The 12,176-nt window shown below is 39.6% G+C and overlaps 1 protein-coding gene across 2 annotated transcripts in view; it reads left to right on the top strand.

Annotated features, from left to right (window-relative positions):
• The window catches only part of LOC110453208 (transketolase-like), a 53,996-nt gene that overhangs the window by 33,479 nt on the left and 8,341 nt on the right, over positions 1-12,176 (top strand). For both annotated transcript variants that reach the window (XM_021502061.1, XM_021502062.1), the window contains exons 3-4: positions 4,098-4,501; positions 9,880-10,007. In XM_021502061.1, coding sequence (XP_021357736.1) covers positions 4,098-4,501; positions 9,880-10,007 — 532 coding nt within the window. The remainder of the gene's footprint in view (positions 1-4,097; positions 4,502-9,879; positions 10,008-12,176) is intronic.

The following is a 12,176-nucleotide window of genomic DNA, read 5'->3' as shown; positions in this document are numbered from 1 at the left end:
TGCTGTGATGAAGGGGTACCAAGTTTGTTCGAATGAATGACCTTGACTTATTTTCAAGGTCACAGGGTCAAATATGTTTAAAACCTTTAAACAACTTCTTCTGAATAACCAAGAGGCTTAGGATAATGATATTTGGCCAGTAGCCTGCTGGGATAAAGGGCAACCAAGTTTGTTCAAATGAATGATCTTTACTTATATTCAAGTTCACTGGGTTCAAATATGTTTAAAACTTTTATACAACTTCTTCTGAATAACCAGGAGGCCTAGGATAATGCTATTTGGCCAGTAGCATGCTGGGATAAGGGCTATCAAGTTTGTCCGAATGAACGACCTTGACTTATATTCAAGGTCACAGGGGTCAAATATGTTAAAAACCTTTAAACAACTTCTTCTCGGTAACCAAAAGGCCTAGGATGATGTTATTTGGCCAGTAGCATGCTGTGATGAAGGGCTACCAAGTTTGTTCGAATGAACGACCTTGACTTATTTTCAAGGTCACAGGGGTCAAATATGTTAAAAACCTTTAAACGACTTCTTCTAAATTAGCTAAAGGCCAAGGGTGATGATATTTGGTCATTAACAGGTAGGGATTAAGGGCTACCAATTTTGTCAAAATGAATGACCTTCGCCCATATTCAAGGTCACAGTGGTCAATATCTGTTTAAATCTTTAAATGAATTGTTCTGTATAACCAATAGGTCCAGGGTTATGATAATTTGCCAAAGGCATGCTGGGTTGGAAGACTTTAAACTCTGTTCAACCTAATGTCCTTGTTGGACATTCAAAGTCACAGGCGACATATGTTTAAATCTTTTAATAGGTTCTTATGAATCAAACACTGATATTCTCCCTGTAGCTGTATTTTAGTCCACTTTTAAGATTACAAGTGTGAGATTAATACCAGGTGAGCGATTTAGGCCCATTGGGCCTCTTGTTTTATACCAAGTCTGTCATTAGTGGAGAGGGCATTTTGTGTTTGTCGTTTCCATTGGTCTCTCTTTCCTTTCATTTACACAACCTTTAGAGACTTGTAACTCTCCAACAACTGCTTCATCTTGTCCAAGGTTAGTGTCTCGCCCACTGACAATTTTGTCTAAGAATGCTAACCTTACAATCACCCTGTTTCATGTGCAAATAGGTGACTATAACGAATGCTATATTCTGTAAAAGTAGTCAACTTCAATGACCTTTTCAACTTGTGCATGGTTGGTAATTCTTGTCAGTGATCACTTGGTCTTGTTGAAAGTATTAAACCTCTCAAAAAGGTCTTTATATTGTCCAATGTTGATAGAGCTTTCCAAGGACTACTTCCACTGATGAAAGATAGAAAACAACTGTTACTGTCTTTGGGAATTAACCTTCAAAATAGTTATTTATCCTGTCCACCATACAGATCAACTGTCCTCTGTTTTTAGCCCACCATCATCTGATGGTGGGCTATTCAGATCACCCGGCGTCTGGTCCATCGTCCGTCCTTAAACAATTCTTGTTATTGCTATTTCTTAAGAGAACCAGAGGAATCTTTCTCAAATTTCCTATGTAGGTTCCCCTTGGTTATTAGTTGTGCAAGGCAACTTTTGAGACTGATAAACAACATGGCCGACAGGCAGCCATCTTGGATTTTGATGATGAAGGTTTGTTATTGCTATTTCTCAAGCAGTACTAGAGTGATCTTTTTCAACTTTTATATGTAGGTTCCCCTTGGTCCGTAGTTGTGCAGGGCAACTTTTGAGACTGATCGGATAATTAACATGGCCGACAGGCAGCCATCTTGGATTTTTATAGTGAAGGTTTGTTATCACTATTTCTCAGGGAGTACTGCAGGGATCTTTCTGTAATTGTATATGTAGGTTCCCCTTGGTCCTTAGTTGTGCAGGGCAACTTTGGAGACTGATCGGATAAACAACATGGCCGACAGGCAGCCATCTTGGATTTTGACATTAAAGGTTTGTTATCGCTATTTCTCATGAAGAACTGGAGGGATCGTTCTAAAATTTGATATGCAGGTTCCCTTTGGTCCTTAGTTGTGTATATTTACTTTTGAGACTGATCAGATAAACAAACTGGCAGACAGGCTTCGATTTTTGACATTGAAGGTATGTTAGTACTATTTCTCAGGAATAATAGTAGGGATCTTTCTCAAATTTGATGTGTAGGTTCCCCTTGATCCCTCGTTATATTTTGAGACTAATCATAAAAACAAAATGGCTGAAGGAAGAACTTAACAGATCTTTCTCATATTGCAATGATCAATTCTATTTCTTTCACATTAAGTACTGTACAAATAAATATATGAAATGACAAAACTCACTTTGAAGGTTGTCTTTTATACACAGCAGTATTAAGTTTAGATAAAAAGTTACCTCAAGGTTCATTTACTGTTAACATGACTCGATCAAACAGATTAGAGAAAAGAAGAGAAAAGATCGAACTGACATAGAACTAATGAAAATGGTACAATGGTGGGTGCCAAGATCCCTCCAGGATCTCTTGTTTAAGTTCATTATCATAATATTAATGGGTTTGTATATTTAGCTCACCTGCCCAAAGGGAAAGTGATCTTATGCCATAGTGCGGCGTACGTCATCCATCCGTCGTCAACTTTTCCATTAAAACCACTTCTTCTCAACAACCCAAAGGCCCAGGGTACTGATATTGGGCCTGTAGAATGCATGGATGAAGGGCTACCAAGTTTGTTCAAATGAATGACCTTGACCCACTTTCAAGGTCACTGGGGTCAGATGTCTTTAAATCTTCAAAAGACTTCTCAATAACCAAAAGGCCCAGGGTACTGATATTAAGCCTGTAGCATGATGGGATGAAGGGTTACCATATTTGTTCAAATGAATGACCTTGACCCACTTTCAAGGTCACCGGGTCAGATGTCTTAAAATCTTCAAACAACATCTTCTCAATAACCAAAATCCCCAGGGTACTGAAATTTGGCATGTTGCATAATGGGATAAAGGGCTACCAAGTTTGTTCAAATGAATGACCTTGACCCACTTTCAAGGTCGCAGGGTTCAAATGTGTTAAAATCTTCAAACGACTTCTCAGTTACCAAAAGGCCCAGGGTACTGATATTGGGCCTGTAACATGCATGGATGAAGGGCTACCAAGTTTGTTCAAACAAATAACCTTGCCCATTTTCAAGGTCACAGGGGCCAAATATGTTTAAAACCTTTTAACAACTTCTCCTGAATACCAAAGAGGCCTAGAATAATGATATTTGACCAGTATTATGCTCAGATGATGGGCTACCAAGTTCGTTCAAATAAATGACTCATTTTCAAGGTCACAGGGGTCAAAAATATTAAAAACCTTTAAACAACTTCTCAATAACCAAAAGGCCTTGGATGATGATATTTGGCCAGTAACATGCTGGGATGAAGGGCTACCAAGTTTGTTCAAATGATAACCTTCGCTCATATTCAAGGTCACAGGGATCAAATATGTTTAAATCTTTAAATGACTTGTTCTGAATATTCAAAAGGTCCAGGGTAATGATATTTAGCCAGAAGCATGCTGGGACGGAAGGCTATAACCTCTGTTCAACTTTAATGTCCTTGTTCGACTTGAAAGGTCACAGGCGTCATGTTTAATTCATTGAAGAGATTCAAATGAATCGAACACAGATATTTTTCCTGTAGCTGTATATTAGTCCACTATTAAGATTACAAGTGTAATCGATTCAGGCCCATTGGGCCTCTTGTATAAACCATCTTAGGAAACTGGTTTACAGGCTAGCGGTCTAATTGAATATGTATGTAACCGATTTGCATTCATATCGGCATGAAAATGACAAATGGTGTTCAGTAAATATATTGTCATTCTTACTTTTATAGTTATTGATCTTAATATAGGTATTTCTTGTACTTGCAATATTGAAGTGTCTGCATTGTCAGTACAAGCAAGATTCCTGAAATGTTTGCTTCGTGTTATTTGAGTGGCGCTCATCAATTTGGGTTCATAGTCCTATGAACACATTTCTTCTGCTTGTGCTTTTAGAAGATTTTGCAGTGGAAATTAAATGTATGACATACACTGAAACATTTAGCTGTAGGAAATCAAATGAATGCAATTTTCTACCACCACAGGGTCATGCTGCCCCGATACTGTATGCAGCCTGGGCTGAAGCAGGACTGTTCCCCACAGAGGATCTGCTGAATCTCAGGAAAATTCACTCTGACCTGGAGGGACATCCCACCCCTCGACTGAACTTCGTCGATGTTGCAACAGGATCATTGGGCCAGGGTTTGAGTGTTGCTGTGGGGATGGCCTACACAGGGAAGTATTTTGACAAAGCTGACTACCGTGTGTACTGTGTGATTGGGGATGGGGAGAGTGCTGAGGGCTCTATCTGGGAGGCTATGTCCTTCGCTAGCTGCTACAAACTGGATAATGTGGTGGCCATCTTTGATGTGAACCGTCTCGGACAGAGTGAACCCACCAGTCTGCAGCACAACCTTGAAGTCTATAAGGCTAGGGCTGAGAGCTTTGGGTAAGCCTGAAATTAAGTGTATTCACAGAAACACATAGGTGTCTGTATGTTCTTCATAATAGGTAGAACACCGATGTTGTGGTTTATTTCCTGATCACCTGTTGATTGTTGACAGGTAGAACACCTATTACCTGATCACCTGTTGATTGTTGACAGGTAGAACACCTATGTTGTGGTTTATTACCTGATCACCTGTTGATTGTTAACAGGTAGAACACCTATGTTGTGGGTTTTTACCTGAACACCTGTTGATTGTTGACAGGTAGAACACCTATTACCTGATCACCTGTCGATTGTTGACAGGTAGAACACCTATTACCTGATCACCTGTTGATTGTTGACAGGTAGAACACCTATGTTGTGGGTTTTTTACCTGATCACCTGTTGATTGTTAACAGGTAGAACACCTATGTTGTGGTTTTTTACCTGATCACCTGTTGATTGTTGACAGGTAGAACACCTATCACCTGATCACCTGTTGATTGTTGACAAGTAGAACACCTATTACCTGATCACCTGTTGATTGTTGACAGGTAGAACACCGATGTTGTGGTTTATTACCTGATCACCTGTTGATTGTTGACAGGTAGAACACCTATTACCTGATCACCTGTTGATTGTTGACAGGTAGAACACCTATTACCTGATCACCTGTTGATTGTTGACAGGTAGAACACCTATTACCTGATCACCTGTTGATTGTTGACAGGTAGAACACCTATTACCTGATCACCTGTTGATTGTTGACAGGTAGAACACCTATTACCTGATCACCTGTTGATTGTTGACAGGTAGAACACCTATGTTGTGGGTTTTTTACCTGATCACCTGTTGATTGTTGACAGGTAGAACACCTATTACCTGATCACCTGTTGATTGTTGACAGGTAGAACACCTATGTTGTGGGTTTTTTACCTGATCACCTGTTGATTGTTGACAGGTAGAACACCTATTACCTGATCACCTGTTGATTGTTGACAGGTAGAACACCTATTACCTGATCACCTGTTGATTGTTGACAGGTAGAACACCTATTACCTGATCACCTGTTGATTGTTGACAGGTAGAACACCTATTACCTGATCACCTGTTGATTGTTGACAGGTAGAACACCTATTACCTGATCACCTGTTGATTGTTGACAGGTAGAACACCTATGTTGTGGGTTTTTTACCTGATCACCTGTTGATTGTTGACAGGTAGAACACCTATTACCTGATCACCTGTTGATTGTTGACAGGTAGAACACCTATTACCTGATCACCTGTTGATTGTTGACAGGTAGAACACCTATTACCTGATCACCTGTTGATTGTTGACAGGTAGAACACCTATTACCTGATCACCTGTTGATTGTTGACAGGTAGAACACCTATTACCTGATCACCTGTTGATTGTTGACAGGTAGAACACCTATGTTGTGGGTTTTTTACCTGATCACCTGTTGATTGTTGACAGGTAGAACACCTATTACCTGATCACCTGTTGATTGTTGACAGGTAGAACACCTATGTTGTGGGTTTATTACCTGATCACCTGTTGATTGTTGACAGGTAGAACACCTATTACCTGATCACCTGTTGATTGTTGACAGGTAGAACACCTATGTTGTGGGTTTATTACCTGATCACCTGTTGATTGTTGACAGGTAGAACACCTATTACCTGATCACCTGTTGATTGTTGACAGGTAGAACACCTATGTTGTGGGTTTTTTACCTGATCACCTGTTGATTGTTGACAGGTAGAACACTTATTACCTGATCACCTGTTGATTGTTGACAGGTAGAACACCTATTACCTGATCACCTGTTGATTGTTGACAGGTAGAACACCTATGTTGTGGGTTTATTACCTGATCACCTGTTGATTGTTGACAGGTAGAACACCTATTACCTGATCACCTGTTGATTGTTGACAGGTAGAACACCTATGTTGTGGGTTTATTACCTGATCACCTGTTGATTGTTGACAGGTAGAACACCTATTACCTGATCACCTGTTGATTGTTGACAGGTAGAACACCTATGTTGTGGGTTTATTACCTGATCACCTGTTGATTGTTGACAGGTAGAACACCTATTACCTGATCACCTGTTGATTGTTGACAGGTAGAACACCTATGTTGTGGGTTTATTACCTGATCACCTGTTGATTGTTGACAGGTAGAACACCTATTACCTGATCACCTGTTGATTGTTGACAGGTAGAACACCTATGTTGTGGGTTTTTTACCTGATCACCTGTTGATTGTTGACAGGTAGAACACTTATTACCTGATCACCTGTTGATTGTTGACAGGTAGAACACCTATTACCTGATCACCTGTTGATTGTTGACAGGTAGAACACCTATGTTGTGGGTTTTTTACCTGATCACCTGTTGATTGTTGACAGGTAGAACACCTATTACCTGATCACCTGTTGATTGTTGACAGGTAGAACACCTATGTTGTGGGTTTTTTACCTGATCACCTGTTGATTGTTGACAGGTAGAACACCTATTACCTGATCACCTGTTGATTGTTGACAGGTAGAACACCTATGTTGTGGGTTTTTTACCTGATCACCTGTTGATTGTTGACAGGTAGAACACCTATTACCTGATCACCTGTTGATTGTTGACAGGTAGAACACCTATGTTGTGGGTTTATTACCTGATCACCTGTTGATTGTTGACAGGTAGAACACCTATTACCTGATCACCTGTTGATTGTTGACAGGTAGAACACCTATGTTGTGGGTTTTTTACCTGATCACCTGTTGATTGTTGACAGGTAGAACACCTATTACCTGATCACCTGTTGATTGTTGACAGGTAGAACACCTATGTTGTGGGTTTTTTACCTGATCACCTGTTGATTGTTAACAGGTAGAACACCTATGTTGTGGGGGTTTTACCTGATCACCTGTTGATTATTGACAGGTAGAACACCTATTACCTGATCACTTGTTGATTGTTGACAGGTAAAATGCCTATAATATTGTGGGGTTTTTACCTGATCACCTGTTGATTGTTAACAGGTAGAACACCTATGTTGTGGTTTTTTACCTGATCACCTGTTGATTGTTGACAGGTAGAACACCTATCACCTGATCACCTGTTGATTGTTGACAAGTAGAACACCTATTACCTGATCACCTGTTGATTGTTGACAGGTAGAACACCGATGTTGTGGTTTATTACCTGATCACCTGTTGATTGTTGACAGGTAGAACACCTATTACCTGATCACCTGTTGATTGTTAACCGGTAGAACACCTATGTTTTGGGTTTTTTACCTGATCACCTGTTGATTATTGACAGGTAGAACACCTATTACCTGATCACCTGTTGATTGTTGACAGGTAAAATGCCTATGTTGTGGTTTATTACCTGATCACCTGTTGATTGTTAACAGGTAGAACACCTATTTTGTGGGTTTTTTACCTGATCACCGGTTGATTGTTGACAGGTAGAACATCGATGTTGTGGTTTATTACCTGATCACCTGTTGATTGTTAACCGGTAGAACACCTATGTTTTGGGTTTTTTACCTGATCACCTGTTGATTGGTGACAGGTAGAACACCTTTTACCTGATCCCCTGTTGATTGTTAACAGGTAGAACACCTATTTTGTGGGTTTTTTACCTGATCACCTGTTGATTATTGACAGGTAGAACACCTATTTCCTGATCACCTGTTGATTGTTGATTGTTGACAGGTAGAACCCCTTTTACCTGATCACCTGTTGATTATTGACAGGTAGAACACCTATTACCTGATCACTTGTTGATTGTTGACAGGTAAAATGCCTATGTTGTGGTTCATTACCTGATCACCTGTTGATTGTTAACAGGTAGAACACCTATGTTTTGGGTTTTTTACCTGATCACCTGTTGATTATTGACAGGTAGAACACCTATTTCCTGATCACCTGTTGATTGTTGATTGTTGACAGGTAGAACATCGATGTTGTGGTTTATTACCTGATCACCTGTTGATTGTTAACAGGTAGAACACCTATTTTGTGGGTTTTTTACCTGATCACCTGTTGATTATTGACAGGTAGAACGCCTATTACCTGATCACCTGTTGATTGTTGGCAGGTAGAACACCTATGTTGTGGGTTTTTTACCTGATCACCTGTTGATTGTTGACAGGTAGAACACCTATGTTATGGTTTTTTTTACCTGATCACCTGTTGATTGTTGACAGGTAGAACACCTTTTACCTGATCACCTGTTGATTGTTGACAGGTAGAACACCTATGTTATGGTTTTTTTTCCCTGATCACCTGTTGATTGTTGACAGGTAGAACACCTTTTACCTGATCACCTGTTGATTGTTGACAGGTAGAACACCTATTACTTGATCACCTGTTCATTGTTGACAGGTAGAACACCTATTACCTGATCACCTGTTGATTGTTGACCGGTAGAACACCTATTACCTGATCACCTGTTGATTATTGACCGGTAGAACACCTATTACCTGATCACCTGTTCATTGTTGACAGGTAGAACATCTATGTTGTGTTTTTTTTTACCTGATCCCCTGTTGATTGTTGACAGGTAGAACACCTTTTACCTGATCACCTGTTGATTGTTGACAGGTAAAATGCCTATATTGTGGGGTTTTTACCTGATCACCTGTTGATTGTTAACAGGTAGAACACCTATGTTGTGGTTTGTTACCTGATCACCTGTGGATTGTTAAAAGGTAGAACACCTATGTTGTGGGTTTTTTACCTGATCACCTGTTGATTGTTGACAGGTAGAACACTTATTACCTGATCACCTGTTGATTATTGACAGGTAGAACACCTATTACCTGATCACCTGTTGATTGTTGACAGGTAGAACATCTATGTTGTGTTTTTTTTTACCTGATCCCCTGTTCATTGTTGACAGGTAGAACACCTATTACCTGATCACCGGTTCATTGTTGACAGGTAGAACATCTATGTTGTGTTTTTTTTTACCTGATCCCCTGTTGATTGTTGACAGGTAGAACACCGATGTTGTGGGTTTTTTTACCTGATCACCTGTTGATTGTTGACAGGTAGAACACCTATGTTGTGGGTTTTTTACCTGATCCCCTGTTCATTGTTGACAGGTAGAACACCGATGTTGTGGGTTTTTTTACCTGATCACCTGTTGATTGTTGACAGGTAGAACGCCTATTACCTGATCACCTGTTCATGACAGGTAGAACACCTATGTTGTGGGTTTTTTACCTGATCACCTGTTGATTGTTAACAGGTAGAACACCTATTACTTGATCACCTGTTGATTGTTGACAGGTAGAACACCTATTACCTGATCACCTGTTCATTGTTGACAGGTAGAACATCTATGTTGTGGTTTTTTACCTGATCACCTGTTCATTGTTAACAGGTGGAACACCTATGTTGTGAATGGACATAGTGTGGAGGAGCTTTGTAAAGCATTCCATGATGCTACCACTGTCAAGGGCAAGCCTACCTGTATTGTGGCCAAGACCTTCAAAGGAAAAGGTGGACCAAGTATGTATACTAGATATCTTTGTTAAATAGTCACTAATTCTGTTCCTCAGGTGAGTGATATACCTTAGGCCTTATACGGGGGATATAAATTTGGGTTTGTCCATCTGTCTGTCATGCTTCGTTTTGGTGCAATAATTACAACAAATGTTCACCAAATTTCTTCAAACTTGGTCACAGGGTTAAATGTCTTAAGGGCTCGGCCAAGTTCGATGACCACTTTCAGCAGCCCATTTGGCAGAGTAATGGCCCCTGAATAACGAAAAACATTATCTGCCTCGTTTCGTTTAAGTGCAATAATTACATCAAATGTTAACCGATTTTCTTCAAACTTGGTCACAGGGTTAAATGCCTAAGGACTTGGCCAAGTACTATGACCATTTTCAGTGGACTTTATTTGGGCGGAGTTGTGGTCCCTTGAATAACAAAAAACATCATTATCTTCAGTTTCTGTTCATTTACTCTCGCAAATATTATCGGATTGTCTTCAAACTTAGTAACAGGGTTCAACTCATTAAGGGCTCGGCCAAGTTTGACAACCACTTTAAGCGGAGTCCATTAGGCAGAGATATGGCCACTTGATTAACGAAAAATGTCATTATCTGGAGTTTCTGCTTAATAACTCTAGCAAATATTTCCTAAATTCCTTCAAGGTCACAGGGGTCAAACATGTCAAAAACGACTTCTTTTGAAGAACTAAAAGGTATAGAATCTTCATATTTGGCTGATGGCTTCCTGTGATGGATCCCAACAAAGTTTGAGAATGAAAATGACCTTTACCTACTTTCAAGGTCACAGGGGTCAAATGTGTCAAATACTTCAAACGACTTCTTCTGAAGAACTGAAAGCTATAGAATCTTTATATTTGGATGGTGGCTTCCTGGAATAGAGCCTGACAAAGTTTGAAAACAAAATTTACCTTAACCTACTTTCAAAGTCACAGGAGTCAGATATATCTAACGCTTAGTACAACTTCTTCTGAAGAACTGGAAGGTATAGAACCTTAATGTTTGGCTGGTTATTTCCTGGGACAGAGCCAAACAAAGTTTGTGAATGAAAATAACCTTGACTTACTTTCAAGGTCATAGCGTTCAAATATGTCAAACGGTTCAAACTACTTCTGAAGAATTAAAATTCATAAAATTATAATATTTGGCTTGAGAACTTAAAGGAATGGATTCGTAAGATTTGGCTGGTAGCTTTTTGGAATAGAGCTAACCAATTTGAGAAGGAAAATGACATTGACCTACTTACAAGAACACAGGGGGAAATATGTCAAGTCACTTCTGAAGAAGAATCAAAAAGCATAGAATCTTATAATAATATTTTGCTGGTAGTTTCAACAGATGGAGCCAACAAAGTTTGTGAGGGAAATATTTTTTCAGTGCAAGAAAATATTTTGCTATGACTGCTTAAATATTCAGGTGAGTGATACAGGCCCTGTATTTGTATCATTTTACAGTTCTCTTAATGCTGAGATTTCTATCCCCCGAGCCCAACCCTAGGTGGGCTGAAAGGCTGGGTATCTCATAACAATGAATGCAACTTTAATTGACATCTTCTCTGAAAGTTGCTGGTTGAATTTAGACATAGCTCTTATGAAATCATTCTTTATTCACTATTCCCCACTAGGAGGGCACTTAAGTGCCCCACAATCATTTTATTATTGAAGTTATTATTAATTTGAAGTTAGATCTACTTCTCACTTTGCGATCATTCATGATGGTTAATATCTTTATAGTAAATGACTGAAAACTTGTCACTGCAGTCTTGTTAACTTCACTATTCAGCTCGTCAGAAAAAGGGAATACATGTATAACACTGTTTTATAATGTAACCTGTTCACATAGCGATTTTACTAGCTTTAACAATTGAGCTAAACGAAAATTCCCTTTGACCTTGTCAGTACCAAATAACAGATAGCAAAACCCTGTGCCCTTTTTTTAGGTCACCTGAGACAAAGTCTCCAGTGACCTATTGCGATCGCCTTTTGTCCGTCGTCGTCCGTCGTCCGTCGTGCGTCCGTAAACAATTCACATTTTCGACTTCTTCTCCAAAACCCCTGAACCAATTTCAATGAAATTTTGCAGGGACCTTCCATGGACAAAGGTCAACAAAAATAGTTGCCGGTTTAGTCCTAAGCCCCCAGGGGCCTGAGGGGCGGGGCCAAAA

This window comes from Mizuhopecten yessoensis, unplaced genomic scaffold (genome assembly GCF_002113885.1).
Source record: "Mizuhopecten yessoensis strain PY_sf001 unplaced genomic scaffold, ASM211388v2 scaffold7201, whole genome shotgun sequence".
NCBI lineage: Eukaryota > Metazoa > Mollusca > Bivalvia > Pectinida > Pectinidae > Mizuhopecten > Mizuhopecten yessoensis.
The sequence above is the reverse complement of the archived record's forward strand: the minus strand, read 5'-3'. Positions and strand labels throughout refer to the sequence as shown.